This window comes from Galendromus occidentalis, unplaced genomic scaffold, assembly GCF_000255335.2.
Source record: "Galendromus occidentalis unplaced genomic scaffold, Mocc_1.1 scf7180000077471, whole genome shotgun sequence".
Taxonomy (NCBI): domain Eukaryota; kingdom Metazoa; phylum Arthropoda; class Arachnida; order Mesostigmata; family Phytoseiidae; genus Galendromus; species Galendromus occidentalis.
In genome coordinates, this window is record NW_003805459.1 from 431,113 (window position 1) to 450,979 (window position 19,867).

At 50.9% G+C, this 19,867-nt stretch overlaps 5 protein-coding genes across 5 annotated transcripts; 3 read left to right on the top strand and 2 right to left on the bottom strand.

Moving 5' to 3' along the window:
* Nucleotides 1-569: 569 nt before the first annotated feature.
* LOC100908559 (uncharacterized) lies at nt 570-1,189 on the bottom strand. The gene is made up of 2 exons (XM_003744587.2): nt 992-1,189; nt 570-786 (listed from the first exon to the last, which is right to left on the bottom strand). The coding sequence occupies exons 1-2, from the start codon at nt 1,151-1,153 to the stop codon at nt 622-624; spliced, it is 327 nt and encodes a 108-aa protein (XP_003744635.2). The 5' UTR covers nt 1,154-1,189; the 3' UTR covers nt 570-621.
* A 1,680-nt stretch (nt 1,190-2,869) lies between these two features.
* On the top strand, nt 2,870-4,497 carry Prosalpha5 (proteasome alpha5 subunit). Its single transcript, XM_003744586.2, has 5 exons — nt 2,870-2,959; nt 3,328-3,423; nt 3,550-3,744; nt 3,838-4,007; nt 4,132-4,497. The coding sequence occupies exons 2-5, from the start codon at nt 3,328-3,330 to the stop codon at nt 4,397-4,399; spliced, it is 729 nt and encodes a 242-aa protein (XP_003744634.1). The 5' UTR covers nt 2,870-2,959; the 3' UTR covers nt 4,400-4,497.
* Nucleotides 4,498-4,507: 10 nt separating this feature from the next.
* Nucleotides 4,508-6,602, bottom strand: LOC100904715 (DNA-(apurinic or apyrimidinic site) lyase 2). Its single transcript, XM_003744640.2, has 4 exons — nt 6,327-6,602; nt 5,952-6,237; nt 5,546-5,817; nt 4,508-5,449 (listed from the first exon to the last, which is right to left on the bottom strand). Exons 1-4 carry the CDS (start codon nt 6,439-6,441, stop codon nt 4,761-4,763), a joined length of 1,362 nt encoding a protein of 453 aa, XP_003744688.1. The 5' UTR covers nt 6,442-6,602; the 3' UTR covers nt 4,508-4,760.
* A 408-nt stretch (nt 6,603-7,010) lies between these two features.
* Nucleotides 7,011-9,563, top strand: LOC100904861 (tetratricopeptide repeat protein 27). The gene is made up of 2 exons (XM_003744641.1): nt 7,011-8,768; nt 8,910-9,563. The coding sequence occupies exons 1-2, from the start codon at nt 7,011-7,013 to the stop codon at nt 9,549-9,551; spliced, it is 2,400 nt and encodes a 799-aa protein (XP_003744689.1). The 3' UTR covers nt 9,552-9,563.
* Nucleotides 9,564-11,251: 1,688 nt separating this feature from the next.
* On the top strand, nt 11,252-12,205 carry LOC100908841 (uncharacterized). The gene has a single exon (XM_003744589.2). The coding sequence runs from the start codon at nt 11,252-11,254 to the stop codon at nt 12,203-12,205; it is 954 nt and encodes a 317-aa protein (XP_003744637.1).
* The last annotated feature ends 7,662 nt before the right edge of the window (nt 12,206-19,867 follow it).

Here is a 19,867-nt window from a genome sequence, read left to right on the forward strand (position 1 = left end):
CTAGCGAGGTAGCTAGAGCAGCCTAGCGGCCGTAGCAGCGATGGCAGGCAGACAGGGGCCCTGGAGCGGTCTCTTCCCTAGCTCTAACGTGCCCCCCATTTTCCCGGAGGCCCCCCCGCGTGGAGGAGCAACCCTCACCCGGGCCCTCCCGCCTCTCGGGGAGCCAACCAACCTCCGCATTCACCGGAATCTCCGAGGTTGCGCGCGCACGATTCAGAGGGCAGACCCGCCAAAAGCGTACATGGAGTGGGCAAATACTGTTGTCAGGACCATCGCGGATCACGATTCGGACGACTTCCCGAGGAATAGAGCTTCGGTCTCCCAATGATTCTTTTGCACATGACGGCGAAGTCGCCTGGGCTTGATATGTCCGAGTTCCCATAATGCGATCGACTGTTTCTACCTCGTAGAGATTAGAATCGGAATAGAATGAAGAATCTTAGCGAAAATGTCCGATAGCTGAATCCTTGTCGCCGAGCTCCAAAGTCAGCTCGACTTCGAAGTGTGACTTTTTCGGCGACATCTCTCCCTGAGTTCGGCGGGCATTATCATTCCACGAAAAACAGAAATCTGGGAAAAATCCCGCTGGGGAGCCTCAGACGCGGTTTATTTGCAAGATTCCTACTTTTCTCGTCGTTTTTGGAGCGTCCAAATGGTATCCTGATTCAGAGTATTCGCGCTGGCCACCTTGTAGTTGTAGCGAGTGAAGAGATCCAGGACTTCCACTGGCGATTTACGGATATCGACCAAGGTATACGAATCCCTGTTGTTTATCTCGGGGAAAACCTGCAATCACGATGTTCTCAGTTCTACAATCCACAGTTCGCTTCGGAATCGAAGGAGTCCCAACAACAAGGACGAATTCTCGAAAACGACGGCTATTGGACTATAATTTTTGGGAACATCCTCAGTAATCCCTGTTGATCTCCGTTAAGTTTCTTATCAGATTATTGTCCCTCCAAGCGGGAACCCATTGATACCGGTTTCTCACCTCTGTGATCGTCTCATCGATTGTCTTGATGTATTTCCAGTCGCCACGAATGGTGCAGGTGTTGTCGGTGTGCTTCCCCTGGATTAGGATGGTCGCCGAGACGGAGCAGCCGAGGAAAGCAACTCCGAAGAGCGTCAAAATGGCGAGACGTGGACCGGCCATGTTGCAAGTGATTTTTCCAGTCGGAACGACACTGCTTTTATATCGTCGACGAAAGGAAGAACTTGATTGAGCCATTGTTCTGGGAGGGTTTTTCGACTCGCTTGTCGGAAGAATGAATCAAAGGAAGGATCTGCTTCCATTAGGATTATTCTCTCGAAGCCGCTCTGGATCTCGCTCATGATGGACATTCGAAATCGAACCTCGAAGTTTCGACACAGAACGGTGCCACTCTTCGATATTGAAGAGCCCAGAAAAAGAAGGAGAGGAATCATGGTGACCGGCAGCATCCGCTGATATCATTCAAAACATCGAGCCGCGTCGCTCAGATATTTGTACTTGCACTTTCCGATGAAAGCGCACAGCCGGACATAATCACCGGAACTAAACTACAGCTCCATGCTTTCCGGGTTACAACTGACCGTCTATGAGCAGGGAGGGAAGAATCATTATCGTGCTCGATAGTTCATGTTCTCGGGAGCTGAACCTCATGGATGTTGTCACTAATCGAGTCGGTGCCGGCGAGCTCGAGTGTTGCCGACGACTGAGCTGCCTCCGGTATGGCCTAGGAATGTTCGCCCGCCCGCGAAACTCCATAAGATCTCTAGGGATGAGAGTTTCGACTCCAGAAGATGTCCTTAGAGCTTAAAAATCATCCATGTCGACAGGGACGATATGTTGTTTTGGAAAGTTCCGTCGGATCGGCGCCCGAAAATTTCCCCGTCACCGCAATCAGTTTGAGAACGCGAAATATCATTCGAATCCGAGATCGATCTCCTGCTGAGAAATAGTAGTTCGCGAAAAAATATTCGATTCCACCGCGAGCTTTCGGAATGTCTTCTGAATAAACTATTCATCCTTAATTCGTCCGGGACAACATGATCTTTGGCTCGAGCGCCGTGGATCTCGACTCTCAATGGGAGGAAGCATGAACGTGAATCTCAGCATGAATTCTTTCCGCAGACGTCAAGACAAAACTTCAGGCAGACGGGCCTTTTGGTTTGCCACCCTCGCTTACAATGTCCGATGATTGACCATCGGCGTCGTCGGGAACGAGTGCGAGCTTATGACTCCAGAGCCGCGATGTCGTCATGCCCGCAGGGATATGGGGGAAACACCCCGAAAATGCCCCCATGTCGACCTGAATAGTTTTTTCCCTGAAACCTCGGGATCTCGATTCCAGTCGATGCTTCCCGCTGAACTTGCGGTGCACTCAGATCGTATGCTTGAAATCCACTCGGAATCAAACGTGGATTTTCTCTCGGTCGTAGGGAAGCGTGTATACCTACATATACAATTTGACACTTCCGCTACCATTAGATATGAGATTCACCGGCGTCCCATAGCTCCGCCAAGAAGTCGTGGACCGTTAACGAGATCGTCTGTAAGGGAGCATCCAGTCCTCAGTCCACGACAGAGGAGGTTAGTCGCAGAGGGAGTTCTCCGCTTGCGCTACCGATGTTATACTAGGGAGAATGGGTGTCTCAGAATTCCGGACCGATGAGCGCGGAATTGAGTGAAGAATTGCGGTAAGCTCCCATCCTTGGAATCTGATCTCCTCCTGCGAGAAAGTCCGGTAGCCCCTCAGCGTCTAAGAATCAGCGTCTCCCTGTCGCATCATCGACGCAGCGCCGGCCCTCGACGGTGGTACGACGACCGTTTTCGAAAATCGGCGCGCGAGCAACCCTATGCGCTGATCCATCCATTCGGTCAGAGATCAGCCCGGCGGCCAAGAAGGTAGAAGGTGGCTATCGTTTCCAAAACACAGATTTTCTGCAAGTCAGATCTATTCGAAGACTTCATTCCAAGGTGATTATTTACGTGATTTAGCGATGGTATGACCCGTGCCCCTAATGGTTGGACACTCCCGACACTATGCTAGTGAGACTGACAACGCCCGGCAGCAGGCATTTGCGCATTCATGGCAGGTTCCTGATCCGCCGGACCGGATCCTGCAGGCTCATCTCAGACTCCGAACCGACGAGAGTTGACAGAGGATGAACCATCAAACTATTTGTCGCGTGCCGATGATTGATGATTGAGTGCAGCGAAAAATCGATGCCGCTCTTCAGAATTCAGCTCCCCCGTTACCGTTTGGAGCTCCGGAGTCGACGGAGCTGCCGCTTTGAAGCTAGCGCGTGTCGTAGAATTTCTTTGACGGAATATTTCCATTCCAGATGTTTATGACACGGAGTGAGTACGATAGGGGTGTGAATACATTCTCTCCCGAGGGCCGACTCTTCCAAGTCGAGTATGCCATCGAAGCGATCAAGGTGAGACGACCGTCTCCCTAATTCTCCCCTGTCCGAGGGTGCCTTCGTCTCGGATTATCAAGCGAATCCCCGCTCCGACGTGACGCATAGAGGGACAAGGGGGTGACGTTAACCATCGTGTTTCAGCTCGGATCTACAGCGATCGGAATCCAGACATCGGAGGGCTGTGTTCTGGCTGTGGAGAAACGAGTGACATCGCCGCTGATGGAGAGCACTACCATCGAAAAAATTGTCGAAATCGATAAGTTCATCGGTTGCGCGGTGTCAGGATTGATGGCAGATTCTAGAACCATGATAGACAAAGCCAGAGTTGAAGCCCAGGTGAGCCCTAAGCTCTCGTGAACCTTATTCGAGAAGCATCGGTGACAGAAGATCTCCCGAGCCTTTTTGACGTTCTGACCGACTTCGTTGCAGAACCATTGGTTCAACTACGATGAGAGCATGCGCGTCGAGTCGTGTGCTCAAGCTGTCTCGAACCTTGCGATCAAATTCGGTGACAACGATGACGATGGTACAGCCATGTCGAGACCGTTCGGAGTCGCGATTCTATTCGCGGGCATAGACGAGAAGAAAGGCCCTCAACTGTGAGTCTTCTTCTCGCGAGCGTATTTCCCTCATCTTCTGCGGAGAAGGAGCTTTCTGAGCGTTCGTTCGCGCTTGAATTGTTCCCTGCTAAGCCGTCCTAAGAATCATCTCGTCGTCTTCTAGGTTTCACATGGACCCCTCAGGAACATACGTCGAATTCTTGGCCAAAGCCATCGGTTCAGGATGTGAAGGAGCCCAGCAGGCCCTGCAAGAAAAGTATCACAAATCGATGACGCTCAAGGAAGCCTTGAAAGAGATTCTTGTTATCCTCAAGCAGGTCATGGAGGAGAAGCTCGGTGTTGATAATGTGGAAGTTGCCACAATCACAAAAGAAGCCGGTTTCCACATGTTCACAAAAGATCAAGTTAGGGAAGTCATCCAAGATATTTAAGTGATTTTCAAGAAAAGGCTCGCTCGGGGCAGAACAGCATCGACCATTTTTAATGAACGGTGTGAGCCATATTGAAATAAAAAACACATCCATTCGAAGAGGCGGAACGGTTTCCTCCAGCGATGTCATTTATAATTTCCGGTTCTCATCGAATACTGGTTTCGTGCGTAATATTCATCTCCAAGAGAATCCGACAATCCCTTTAGTCGGAACATCGGAAGTCCGAAGACATCCACCGTACAGTTGATCGGAAAAACGTCAGACTTTCGCATCGGGGAAAATCGACTTCTGTAGCATGTACATATGTAAGAAGAACGTCGGCGCCGGCTCCATCACCTTCCGGTGGGAACGAACGAAGGATTTAGATCCATACAAAGAACGAGCACCGAGCCTCCTTATTGTCGCTTCGTCCCTCAGGTCGCGCACAGCAATAGAAGCGCTTGCCTTTGTTTATACCGTCTTTCTTCACAATTCTCAAAACCGAAAGCTCTCCATGCCCAGAGCACAACGGAGCCGGAGGGGGGCCTCTCAGGATATTTTTCCAGTTGGAATTTAGTTCTTTACATTTTGCCGATTTTTCGATCCTCTCGGGCACAGGTGTGGATTCCGGCTCATCACTGGCAGCGATTTTCGGTTTTTTGGCGAAGAATGAGCTCAGCGTAGCTTGACCACCGGCTGCACCAGAGCTTCTTTTTTTCGCTGTGGGCTCTCTAGCGCTTTCCGCGGAGGAAGTTTTTTTCACCAAGAAACTGCTAAGCGAGGTCTGTTTGCCGGAGAACTCCGGCCAGTTCCTCGTGCATTTCCTGATGAGTTTCTCGTTTGAGATCAGATTGAGTTTCAGAACAGCCGATACTGGACAATGGTCCGAGCCCATGACATCCGGATGGATGTCGCAGCTCTCAAAATACTCTAATAGTTTTGAATCGCAAATTATGTAGTCAATTCGAGTCCCGAAATTTGTCAATCTCGCCGATTTTTGGGAGTTCCAGCAAGTGTACTGCTCCTTGGCGTCTGGATGCATGTGTCGGAATACATCCACAAAATAAACATCTGTAACCGCAACAAACATTTGTAACTATCGAATCACAAGGAAATCATGAGGGAATTCTATCTTTGGGACGAGAAGGCGATTGTCAAGTTGATTACCATTCTGCTGATCTAACATCTTCGTCAGCCAGATACGCGCCGGGGATTCCTCAAAATCTTCACCGGGATCACAGTTATCGATTCTTTTGTGGGAGATATTCATGTCACCGGTCAAGATGACGTGGAATCCTTTCTTCACTAAGCAGACGGCTTGATGTTCGAGCATGGCGTTAAAGTTGTACTTAAATTGAGCCCGCTCCGGCCGATCCGGGTCGTTCCGTGGACAATACAAGTTGAAAACTAAAAGTTGTTTCGTCTGCCCAGCTCCATCACTGGAATGAGAAAGACACTCAATATTGGGAGCCTAAGTATTCTTGTGAACGGGAGAACAACGTCTGGGGGCCTTGTATTCGACCGAGAGTGTCCATCTGGGGAGTTCTGATCGGGGCATGCTCCGATCACTCACAGGAAGTTGAATGATGTGACCAGGGTCCGGCCTTCGGAGTCAACGTTGAGAATCTCTTTTTGGGAAAGGAATGCATTTTCCTCGAGTGGATCTGGGACGTCGGTCAGTTCATCCATTTCATTGATGCCGTCGCTTTCGCAAGCCAGAAGACTCTCGTTGGCAGCGAAAGGCCTCACATTGTCGGAGCAGTATGTAGCGACCCCGGAATAGCCGGTGAGTAGGCGCGGAAAAGCGAAGTATGAATTGTATCCGGGGACACACGCGAGATCTTCCTCCAAAGTGGAGCCTGCAGCAAGGATGCGCTCTGTCAGGACTTATCAATCGTAATCGACCTAGTTGAGGCCGGGAGATCACGATGAATGGAACTCAACTCACGGTTCGTCTTCGTTTCTTGTACGCATATAATATCGGCGTTGAATGAATCCAACGTCGATCGCAGAACTCCTTTGAATGTCCGGAGGCCGTTGATATTCCAAGTAACGATCTTCATTGGCGCTCTTTGAAAGGCGGTTCTACATCGCTCACGAATTCTTGCACAGGATTGCCCTTCCAAATTCCCCCTCACGAGGCCGTCGGAGCCCCTGGGACAAAATATGATCGTCTTCCTCGAAGTTTCCCTCGTCTAGGCATCAACCTGTCAAATCAACCACCGTTTGCCTACAATGGCGCCATCCGATCAGCTGTCCCCTCGACTGGTTCGAAAACGCCCGCCCTTTTCTGAGACGGGGAATTTCCTCGCCATAAGATCATTCCCGTTCCACGAATTGAATTTTGCTTAGTCGGGACCAGTCTCGTCCAGAGATCGCGATCAGGACTCTCTCATGCGATCTTCCTCCGCTGATACATCGCTTGCGAAAGGTGTCGCGAAACTCCTCTCCTAAATCTGTTTACATGAGAACTAAGGAGGGAAGCAACCCACGTGTTTTCGCGGCGACCCGAAACCCGCCGTTCTGAATGGGGATTCTTCCCCCGAATTTCCTACTGGACTAACGAAGGAAACAACCCACGTCAATCTTTCTGCAGTGTCTTCTGGACAGAAAGGCTGACTCGCGTCTGAAGATGACGGTCTCTTGTGAAGAATTGATGCTACTGCTCCTCCATGACGATTCCCGCGCATCGGACAACCCCGACTTCAACACTATTGTATCTTTGCTGAAAGCAGGGAATTTCCGCGAGCTTTTCGAACATCCGTGGTTCCGTAAGTTCGGAGCGATTTCGTTTAAGTCTACCGAATCCGTATCCGAGTTTCTGGACAATGACGTTTGTGGGGGCGATGGATCCGACGGACTCGAATTGCTCACGGCCGGTGTTGTTTTCTTGAGCTACTTCTTCCGAAGAAATTTCATAGGACCCCCCGATGATGGAAGTACAGACTCGGTGGCAATCGGTGACCAAGGGAAAGACTCAAGGCTCCTGGATATCGATGGAGAGCAAGCCTATCATCTAGTGACGGTCCCATGGGCCCTGTTTGCCGCGAGGAAAATATTGATCGAGAAGGCCGAAGAGCTGAAATCCTTTAGAACATTAAAAGTGTGGCAGCAACGTTACGCCATGACACATCAACAACTTATCTCGGAACGTGTTCAGTCGCTCCAGAGAATCGTTGCTGAGTGTACCGCCGGCCTCGACGACGATTCGCTCATCGAGCACACGGAGCTGTGGTGTCAGTTTCATCTCGAATCGGCCGTAGCGAATGTCGAGTTCTTCAACGAAGCTCGAGCGGCCGACATTCTCAGGAATGTTTCAAAGCGCCTCGGCTTCAATGTCAAGCTCGATGGAGCCCTCGGGACTAGAACTCGCTTCCAACAGAAATCCGTCGCTCAACTGACGCTCACAGTCGAACGAGCCCCAGGCGAAGTTTGCATTGAGCACGAAGATGTGCAGAATAAAGATCAACTGCCAAAAGACGTGACCCTCCAGGATGAGACTGTTCTACACCAAATCAAATTTGACCAGGAACAGGAGAATAGCCGATTGAATTGCATCGAGCAAACCATCGTATTGGGGATCTCGATGCTCCGGAAATGCCTCAGCGGGGCAGAAGAGCTCAGAGAAGAAGAAGTCGTCGCTCATTACTCCCGTTTGGTCACCGATCCTCAGATATGGGGGATTCAGTTCAGCGCGCTTTACCAGAGGTCGAGGATAGAAATTCAAAAATCGCGGAAGGTTGAGAGGGCTCTCTCTCAGTTCCAGCTCCTTCTCGATTGCGTCCGCAGCGACAAGATGCCGTTTTCTGAACGCAGCCGAATGGCGTTCGCGTGCCGCATACCGCCGATCTGGAAGCTGGAGCGAGACCTAGCTCAAGGTCTCCTCTCGCTGGGATTGACCAAATCCGCCCTGGAATTGTTCCTCCGTTTACAAATGTGGGAAGAGGTCGTCGGTTGCTATCAATCGACAATGCGAAGCGATCGAGCGGAAGCCCTCATCCGGCAGCTGCTCAACGAGCAAGAGACTCCTCTGTTGCATTGTCTCCTTGGAGAGATCACAGGGGACACAGACGAGCTCGAACGCGCGTGGAGTCTTTCCGGAGGGTCCTATGCCCGTGCGAAACGGTCTCTCGGTGGCTATCATTACCAGAAACAAGAATATCAGACGGCGATAGATCACTTCAGACAAGCACTCGAACTCAATCGCTTGCAATGCACGACATGGCATAGAATCGCGTTCTGTTATATGAAAACTGAGCGCTATGCCGAGTGTGTCTCCGCTTACAAGGAAGCGGTGAACCTGAATCCAGATAATTTCGAGGCGTGGAACAACATGGCCAAAGCATACATCAGCCTCAACGAAAGGGAGAAAGCCTGGCGGGTCTTGCAGGTCCGTGCGAAATCGCTTTTTCAATCGCATTCGAATCATCATTCTCAACGACAACAGACGCGTTGGAAAAAAACATTTGATTGCCTGTGATTTCCATACTCGGAGGGATTTTTAAAATTTTATTTTTCCTACCTATTGCAGGAAGCTTTGAAATGCAACTACGATGACTGGCGGATTTGGGAAAATTACGTTCTGGTGTCAATGGACGTCAAAGCGTTCAACGAGGTCATCAAGGGCTGGCACCGCCTGCTGGACCTTAAGCACAACTTCGCCGACGGGAGGCTTGCAAATCTTCTGGTGAAGGTGATCGCTGACAATATCAAAGATGTTGACGGCAATCAGACCGCGTCCTACCTGCGGAAGAAGTTATACGAGCTTTTTGGAAGAATTACCGCGACCCTGTCGGCCAGCGATGAAATTTGGAGCGCGTACGGCGATCTCCATTTCCACAGTGAGCCCGCTGAGGGAACGTCATGGTCGGAACACGTTCAAAAAATCGTTCAGTGCTATCAGAAGGCTATCCGATTCACTATGCAGTCTAAGTCCTGGGAGAAAAACTCGGAGAACGCTTCGAACATCCTCCTGCTGCTAGAGAGAAGTTGGAGTGTAGTCGATCACTTTTCAGAAAAAATCTCCCCCGAGCAAAAGGAGAGGATCAGGGCTTCTCTAGAAATGACTTCCAAAAATGCGGTCTCATTGATTTCACGATCACTCGAATACCACAATGAGGCGGTCAGAGAGAAATTCGAGAAGAGCATGGAAAATATTAAAACGCACCACTAGCTGAAGAATTTTCAACTCTGTATTGTCTACCTCAATTTTTGACTAGGCGCCGAGTGGCGGAAGAATTAGACGTCCCCACGATTTCTCCGGAATACATTATGAGCGAGATGTGTGCCTGTGCACGCTTGTGCTATCTCCGGATGCAGACGGAAGTCTTCCTTGATCGGGTCATTATAATCTTTTGATCGTCGCCGAATCGGGCGTTCCCTCGATCAAGTAACTATAATCTCTCGACCAGACTCGGAACAGAGTTCTGTTCCGTCGGATGGAGAGCACTCTTCACTCCAATTGATCGAGACGCGATGCAGGACCAGAGACATTCAGTAGAGTTTTGATCATCTGCCTATCTACTTCGGAGTGATCCCACTTGATTGATAAAGTTATACATTCCGGTCTGCTCCCGGATATCGCTGTTAGTTTAAATTCGCATCTTCATGAACCGCTGATGTTCTTGGACTAGTGCCGATGTTTTCTGAAGGCGGAGGATTAGTGGAACCGGATCTATCACGAGCTCAACAGAGTTGGGAGCCTGGCGCCGATTGACGGCATTAGCTCCTAGAAGAAGTATTGCTCTGAGGAGGATCCTTCAACAACCGACAGCGACAATGGCGGCCCGAATTTACTATTCAGACGTGCTAACAATCTAACAAGGTTCGAATGCGGACTTCTCGTCGTGTGTCGCTCCGGTCAAGGCAGTGAATTTTTCAGCCCTGGCCAGGAAAAAGCGAAATCCAGAACCTCGTGACCCGAATTCTGAGGTTTTCTCTTGTATGGGAAAGCGAAGAATAACTCGAGACTTAGTTTTTCCTCTCGAATAACGCTCTGTTCGTCCGATGATCAGATCAGCTAGATCGACAGAATTGCGAGTAGATCGACCGATTCAAGATCATTTTGAAAGCCATATATTCAAAGCCTGCCCCCGCCACCGAAGGAGGTCAACTCCGAGCATGACTCAGTCAGAAAAATAGAAATATTGAGAAACGAGCTGAACCCACCCCAGTAACTCGGACAAAATCGACCCCGCAGTCGAAACAACGCAACCCGCGGAGCTCGTGAAGGGAGATGTGTACCGTCCACGTCCACGACCACTACCCGGTGCCTCGAGGGGCTGCGGACCGGCACCGGAGCACGGTGCATCGACTGGAATAATTCTCGCCTCCGAGAATAACCAGGTCGCCCCCGTCTTCATCGAGGTTTCACTCTCTGCATCAATTATGCGAACGAAGCAGGTTGGGTGCTCGTAGAACGATCAGCTGTGATCGTGAAATGTGTTCTTCGTGTTGAGGAACTCCAGAAGACATTTGCTCGCTAAGCCCGGCTGAATCTCGGTCTTTTCGTCGCCATCAGCCTGGCTGTTCATCTTTCTGGTGGTGGCGGTGCTGCTGCTGCTGATGGTGGCGACGGCGGCGGCGACTCGCTCGGCCGGCTGCCTTTGCTCTTTGGGTTTTCTGTGTCGAGCAAAGAATTCCCCTCTCTTCTGAGCGAAGGCAGCGCCGTGCGTTCCCGCGAACGAATGGACCGATCCGCGGGCTCCGCACCGTTTCATGTGCGAGCTGTCGGCTGACCCGCTGCAAACCAGCACCGTCGTCATAACATTTCAGTCATCCATTCTCTAGACACACAACGGACGGCTCGTGAATATACCCTGCAGAGCTGAAGTTCGTAGTTCCCTTCGGTGGTCAGCTTCATCCAACTGAAACATGTCAGTGCCGAGAGACTGGATCGACAATTTGCTCGGGCTCGACAGAGATCCACGAACACTCCAGTGGTGGATCACGGGAATAATTCCCATTCCCGCCGTGCTCGTGGCCTACACCGCCGCGGCGACGGTTTTGCCCTTATTGATGAGTGGTCGCAAGTCCCGACTGCCGATCTCAACTCCAGTGCTCGCGGCTTACAATGGACTCATGTGTGCAGCTCACGGATTAGTTGGCCTACTGCTGCTCTACGCTTACCAAGAGTCGGGACGTTCCTTTGTGTGCCAAGACCAGTCGTTCGACGCGAATCCGACGTCGGCCCTCCTCCTGAAGCTCGTGTGGTTCTATTCTCTGCTGAAACAGCTGTCGATGCTCGACGCCTTCATCTTGATATCTCTGATTAAAGAAAAACGCATCGCCAACGCAAGTGTACTCAACGGATACCTCAGCGTGGCGAATACGTGGTGCTTCTTACGATACGGTGCCGACGGTCAGGGTGTGCCTGCGATCGTCGCTCTGTGCCTCGTAGACTCAGTGACGTACGGATACTTCGTGTGTTCGGTTCTGGGATCAGGTGTGATGTCGGTGCTTCGACCCCATCGGGTGCAGCTGACCCGGCTCCAACTGATCGGAACATCCCTAGCCCTGGCTAATTATTTCGTAGCGCTGATTGCCGAGTGCAAATACCCCTCGGTTCTGGCTTTGCTCGGATTCGCTCACGTAGGAATGCGTTTCGTGAGGCTCTTCGACTTCTACACAGAGAAGTTTGTGCTGAATGGAGTCCGGCTTGGCCTCGACTGGACCATCATCGCGGGAATTCTCGAGAACTGCTGCTTCGCGCAAGGAAACCCCAGCGGTCAGCAGGACGACGATGACGACTATCCAACGAAAGCTGCGCCTTCAACCGGTTTCCGTAACGGATTCAGCGGTCCGATCACGAAACCCAAGCGGGGCTAGTGATCTCGCTCCGACGAGGAACCACCCGCCGCTCGGAATACCCAAATAGACTCTGCTCCAATCAAATCTCAAAGACCTGCATACGCTTCGACATATGCCAGGCTCTTGAATTTAGAATACTGTGATCTAGCAGTCATCGATGTAAATCTCGCCCGTACTTATTGTCGACTACGAAAAGATTGGAGGACAATGGATTCATTTACATTGGCCGTCTTCAACTTGCTCAGCGGAGATGATGATGATTATGAAATAATAAAGATACCAATCCTGGACGCTGCTCCACAAACAGACCAATTCTGGTGATTTCTTCAACCCGGTCTCCGATATGGGCAGAGCGATAGCGAAGCCACGTAGAAATTGCGAGTTCGGCTTGGGAATGCGCGCTTGCTGTTGGGTTTTCGCTAACCCACTTCCCGTTGGTTAGCGCTATTCATGTTCAGGGCAACGGCCGGTCAGTGGTACTACGAGCTGTGCGCGCTTCAATCGGTTCCGAACCGAGACAGTTTTCCTACTTCTCGCCATACAATCAGTCCGCCGAGCAAGACCTCACTTTCCATGCTCCAGATAGCCGGCGACCGTACTTCAGGAACGTGCAGGCTTGTAGGTGAATGACGGTCAATTTACGGTGCGGAGTGTTTGTGCTAGACCAGCGATATCTTCGTCCAGCTTGTGCGCCGTAGAATAATCGATTCAAATAGACGGTGCTGTGCCTGATTTAGCTGAGATAATAATCAACGAGAATGAACTTCCAGACGGCACATCCGACTGAGCAAATACCCGCGTCGGTCCGCCAAGGCGGAGTAGCTGGAGTCGAAAATGTTTGGGAGCCACAAGGAATTGTCCACGTCGCGAAGGTACTGTTTGCCGGGACGCAAGAGAAGTGAGTCGGCCGCCCCTGGCGGAAAATAATGATCCTCCTGAACTCGATATATTCACCGGAAGCAGATGAACGCTGTGAGCAGAGCATGATTCTCTTGAGGCTCTCGAGCCTTGCCGACACTCGGACGGGAGTATTTCTCTGGCACCACCGGAGGAGATACATGCTTTATTCGAGTACTCGAATTCCTTATCCTTCCATCAAGGCTCGCCGGGCGAGCGAATCCCATCCCACTCGGCAGCTCGTATTTTGCCCGAAAATATCTGACAGAAGAGGACGACGCTCAAGATTGGATCCCGACTTCGGGCCGAAAAAGCCTTGCGTCGTTCAGTGGCCGGACACACCGGACGCGCATCCGCTCCACTGACAAGCGCGAAATTAATTTCTGCCGAGATGTAGAGCCGCGTACAAGTATAGGGAAAGCGGTCAGAGACGCGATTGTCGCATCCCGGACTGTTTCCCGAGTGCTATTGAGATGACGCTTTCGGAGAAGAATGGGAGTCTCATTCCAGTCCTCGCAAGTTCTGCTTGCCTGACCTCAGACGGCCGATACTCCTACGGAAAACAGCTTTTCTGGACGTGTTGACTCACTTTTCCTGACCAACCGAGTGGTGATATGGAAATCACAACTTGCTCCCGCCCACCACTTCCTCTGTCCTCTTCCGGCGGGATTCATGCTGTTGGGAGGAGACGCCTCACATATCAGCCGGAGCGCTCACCAGCGTGAAGCAGGACGTTTTCCGCGAAAAAACCCTCAACAAACTTCCGACTCCGGGTTCTCTTCATCAGTGGAGGTGTCTAGATACTTTTGACTCAGTGAGCGACATTGACAATGAGCGACCCGCAAGAATGTAGGTGAGCGCCGCGGCGATCACGTCATGAGAACAGTTGGCCTTCCCAGGAGAGCTGAGAAGGTCTTAGTGTTTTCTTCACGATATACGTCTTCCGTCCGCAAGATGCCTCTGCCAATTGTTCCGGAAAGTTCGTGTTTACTCCATTCACTGTCGTCTTGGCGAACATCTTCCATTCCCCACCGGCTTCATTGAACGCCAAAGGAATGACGTCCCCATATGCTACGGACAATGATTCAGTTTGATTAGGCGACCGCCCTCGTTCTCAGAAATCAGAAGAATATTCGTCACGGGTCACTCCCTTTCGATTGCAGCGTTCATGGGGTGAACGCACCGCTTTCAATAAAGCGGAGCTCCTTAATCACATCTTCGGGGCGATCTCTCGGACATCGCCAGCTCCTACGACGGGAACGGGGCTTTCGCAGAACGTCCTTATCGAGCTCAGTTCGGGAGCTCAGTCCGGGAGCTCAGTCCGGGAGCTCAGTCCGAGAGGCTTGATCCTTTCGGCGGATCGGAGGATTCGATGCGACCCCGATGCCCGAACTTCCCCATCGCGATCATGTGAGTCGAAGAGTGAAGTGAGTCAAAACCATCGCGAGTGTCTCAGGCATAGGTTCGCGTCAATAGAGTGCCCTAGAGATGTGGGACGAAGGAAGGTAGAACTGGATGATTTGCGTGCAGGGAGAATGAAGCTCTCATCCTCAGAAGCGCGGCGAGGAGTATCCTTCGCAGTGAGGCGGTCGATTCTGGAGCGGAGGACTTCCGCCAGCTTCAGCTACCGTCAGCCTTCAGTCAGATGCTCTGGACCATTTTCTTGTGTGCTTCCTACCGATATTACCAGCTGACCTCCCTAGTCGGGGATTGTGCTGGGATCAAAACAACGACTGTCGCGTCGTCCGATCGTCATCGGCGATATACGATGGTGCGAATGAGCTAGCTGACGATTATTACATAAGTTTCTGAACCACGAGTCGCAGCTGCCGTATCGAGTCAGCTTGGAAGTTCCGACTGTAATCGTTGTGATTGTATATCTCACTCCTGCTCGGCGTGACGTTCGAGTGGCGGAAGCCAAGCGACGGATCGACGGTCATCTATGCCCAGCCAGTTCCTAAAGACACGGATCAGCTGATGTGATTGAAAAACTCCGATGCAGTCGGAACGCTCGATCGAAACGTAACAAGTCTACATTTTTGACCAGGGTGTCCCGTCCAACGAAATCCCTTGACACACACACATGGAGTCTAACGCCTACAAGCGGTCGCGCACTTCTTGAATTGTCCCTTCCGCTCATTTTATTTTATTCTTCCTTCATTTATGCGGCGTCTTTTCCGTTCGCGGCGTGCGGGCTGTTGGGTCTCGGATGCGATCTCGGCCGCGTTTCCGCTCGCTGCGACGCTGGCTCACTGATCACTTTCGATGGAAAAATAAATCTCGCTCCGCTTCTCCGTCGCTCGAAGATACGGCCTTGCCCAAGTATTACGTCCGTTCCAATCTTCGGAGCGCCTATCGGAGCGGGAGAGAGCGCGGCGAGTCAGCGTACCTCTGAGCGAAATACGGTCGATTGATCGCCCAGCGTCCATCGGCCTAGCATACCTTCTCATCGGCGGTCTCCGTCAAGTCATAGCACTCGTTGATGGATACGAGGTGCTGCACGGATAACATCCGGGAAAATGAGTACCATTGAAAGTCCTCCGACGAGAGTATAGGGGAAGCCTCCCGACTTCCAAAAGATTCGGTGTGCAGTTCAAGATCAGAAGAGTTTGAGCACATACCGGCAGCGTCGATCTGAGTCATTCTTGCGGATGGCCGCGGATCTCGGAGTCAGATCGCTATTTTATCTCATCTCTAGCTCGGTGGGCCGGCGGATTGATGCCGGCGAGTGAAACGTGCGATTAGAAGATGAGTAACGGTGGACTTTTGCCCCTACCTCCGACTGAGAATATCTATCATTTCCCCAACCAATCTGGAAGAAGGCAAGCACGCTCTCCTACCCGTTTCCGGAGGGTTCTGGAGCCCATGAATTTTTCAACTGACTGAAATAGGGGGCCGATTCTGCTGAGTATCCTCGCGTAGTCTGCGAGGGATCCAAAAGGGAAGTTTGCCTCCTTGTCGATTGCCCCGAGGTTCACAAACCTATACTACCACTCGTCGTCGTATGATTCTCATTAGAGACCTTCTGGGGCTTTACCCCTAAGCCCATCTGGCATACAGTTCCGTCGCTCCCTACAGCTTGCTAGTAACGGCTGCCTCTACCCGTCGATCGCTCGTCTCGACTGGTAATGCTCGTGGCGGCCGCCGTTTCGGAGTTTTCGGAAGGGATGAGGGCCAGAGGGTTGCTTGGGTCAGCCTTTCGGTAAATGAGAAATAAATCCTATTTGACATCTGGCCCCCCGAAATGATCGATGAACGCAGTCGACTGAGTCAGCGAAAGTAGAGGGCTCCAGGAGTACAGCAGCTTCCAAGATTTGACCGTCATCATCTGCGAGGTGGGGATCGGGTCATCCATTGCCCTCATGCCAGAGGACCCCTCTCGAAGAAAAGAAAACAAGCGGCCCTTCCTCTGCTCCCCCCTCAAGAAACCCCGCACGCATCACTGCACGACTGTAGCCCGAGCATTGATTGATCATGAACTGAGATGTGGAAATGAGCTGATGCGCCTCCCCGATTCAGCAGAAGAATCATCAGGTGAATCATTTCTCTGTGTTCGCTGCGGAAGCGATGTCACCCTGATGCTGTGAGCTCGGCGGTATCATTGTTCGTGGATGAGCGGAATGAGTGAGTACATGAAATTAGACTAGATTTTCTGCGATTGAGACAGCAGGGTTGCTTGATATGTCTCTCTATGGGATGTCTCTCGCGAACTTCGAGGATCCCTCCACGATGCCACTCGGCGTGATTGCGATCTGACTCCTGCCTCAGGAGGTCCAAAATCGTTGTCTCTTGTAGCGGAAGCTTCACAGACTCGTGAGTAAGATCGAGGAATTCTTACGCCGTATCCTCCCTGGATGCTGGGAGCTTGAGACGCGCTCCGAAGAGAGGGCACGGAGAGAATTCGGATGCGCACAACGGAAAGTGAAACTTAGTCGGCCATTCGGTAAACATGACGCTTCGCTGCCTATCGTTTCTGGAGATAACGCTAGATTCTCCCACATTCAGATACTGCAGTGACTGATATCAGGGAAAATAGATTCGAGCCGGAAATTGAGACGAATAAATTTACTGTACATCTTGTTATTTCTCAACGAAGGATACGCCGACGTGATTCATTGTTTCCATCCCATAGATGACTGGGAAGATGATACAGTCCCGGGTTCCGGCCTTCAGAAATGGCGGCCGGAAGCTGGAACAGTGCATCATTCTGTCTACAGACGATGACGCTCGCATCGATTCTCGCGCAAGAACTTGATTTATGTGTGCCCACATAACCCAGTATCACCCAACAACGACTCATTGAGGAGGACTGCGGAGATTCCGACGGCGGTTTACGCCCTCGGCTGCACTATCCGGTTATATTAGAACCACATTTTATCGGGTTTCCCCCCGATTCTTATTGGGAATAGGAAGAAAGGCGAACGAACTCTGTCCCTGATTACATCCTCTCCAAGTTTTGGACCTCGCCATCGAGGCAACTTACTGAAGAATCCCGCAACGAAGCGAGCAGATACCGGAAACGGCGCCTAGAGGACCCCTGCTCTCCGAGAGACTTCTTCTCAATCGACCGCAGCCATCCCTGGGCTCCGTGTCGTCCGACGCGATACGTGGTGAGGGCAACGATTGAGCTAGCGGTGGAATGATTCACTGAGGGGTTCACAACAGTCATTATTTATTCAAGTCTCTCCAGGTAAATAGTTCTCTCATACAGCTAAGTCGCAAAATATATCGCGAGAATCACTCATGTCAAATTCCATAGATTTTGCCTCCATAGAATACTTTATACACTTTATCCTTAAACTGCTCCTTCTCCTCCGGCCGATCCCAGAGAAGAAAGGGTCTCTTTGATGCCCATCACCGGCTCGCCCCCCGTCGCAGTCAACAGTCGACGTTGGGCTGGCGATCTCGGAGGAATCTATCTTTACCGAATTGGAATAATGGATCAAATATGACGATAAATTCGAAAATAAGAATCCATTATCTCCACATGAAGCTCCAACATCATGCTCGTGAGCTACCCTTGGATGAACACATTCAAGGTTTCGCAGCTGAATGAAACACGTCTCTTCATGTCTCACTCACACTCCGACTCTTGCCTAAAACCAATCTCCCTCGGGATCGAAACATCTCGAATATATAAACGACAAACTTCAAGCCTCTAGGAACAGGTCCCGTCGAGAATTCTGCACACATGTATTTTTACACAAAATTGTAACTTAGACCAATTCCCAAATTTCCTCCTCCAACAGCTGTCGTCCCTCCATGAGACCAAGCTCTCTCTCCCTTTACAGAGTTCTGTAGCACGAATCTTTTGTGACCAAGATTTCTCTACATTGCTTCCGTCGGATGAATGGATGAATGATATCAGCGGCAATGTCCACGTCGAAAAAAACGACACATGGGATCAGACGTCCCCCGCCCCATTACGACGTCTACCAACCACCGCCGACTCCTTCGATTCATCGACAATATATCAGGCAGAACTCGGCACAGTTCAAAGAACCCATGTCAGTGGAGTGAGTTGAACTTCCGAAAAAATCATTGAGCATGCGCAAATTTATTGTCGAATACTCGATCGCAGATCGTCTGACATAGGACACCACTCTTCATGGTTTCGAGAATGTAGGAAGAGATGTCTCTCCCAATAGTGTGGTGTTGAACGATTGCGAAAAAAACTCCAACTAGCCGAACCTAGATTGCCCGATTGGATGCTCTCATTAACAGACGGTTTCGCAGGATCAACACGGGATCTCGATCCTCAGAGAATTGACGGAGTTGCTTTTCGAATGATCATCCTCCGACACTTCATGTGATGGAAACATACCGGCATCGGGGAGGGCGGAATTCTCTCGTAATGGCGAATAAACATCAAACAAAGCAATCGCCATACAGGAAGGACAGTTCGGCGGCTGAATTCTTCTCACAAGGCGTGAGCTCATTCGTGGCAAGCTCAATCCGTTTATCACTTGAGATAGCTTCACCAAGCATTTCCTTCCGGGGCATAAATCGAGGCGCTGTGTGATCGGAAATCAAGTCCCCATTGACCGATTGAGTGCCACAAGGACCAGGGTAATTCTCCCTCTATACCTAATTCACGGAATCTCAGAGGCCTTGAGCCATTTCTCGAGCTCGAAGTCCGCGCGTTCAGTCAACACAATGACTTCCCTCCAACAAGAGAATCGTGGGCTCTGAGCGCGGGGGTCTTCATTCTACAAATAGAGCCTCTGATTTCATCGATTTAGCTTGATTTCCCAGAAGGACAGCAATCACATTCCACTCGGTGGCCGGATCAGCCCTTCTTCAGGCTTCAACCGGACTCTGTCCGGTTCGATCCCTAATTACCGAAGGACGTGGCAATCCGGTCATTATACACATTATGTAAATTCAAGACATTCCTATCGGTATTTCGGTGACTCGGGCCCTAGAACATGATAAGATCGGATTCTCATCACCATGAGTCCGCAACGAGTTGCCGAACCTCAGATATACCTCGAAGATTTGGGATCATGCTTTTTTGCTGGTAACCTGCATGATTGAACATGCCAACGATTGTAAGTCTGGCAGGCGGAACGGAGGCTCTATTCGGGGATATCCGGAGCTCGAAACTAGAACCGTTGTACTCCTGAGCTGCCGGACAATATCTGGCAGATTTACCTCCGCCCTCGCGTTCCTTCTTCGAACTCAGAACGAGTCACAAGTGGAACGAATAAAAATAGTGTGTTCCTGAACTAATGGTACGCTCTGACCCTCGTAGTTCTGTCCAACATCAGCTCAGAGTCATAA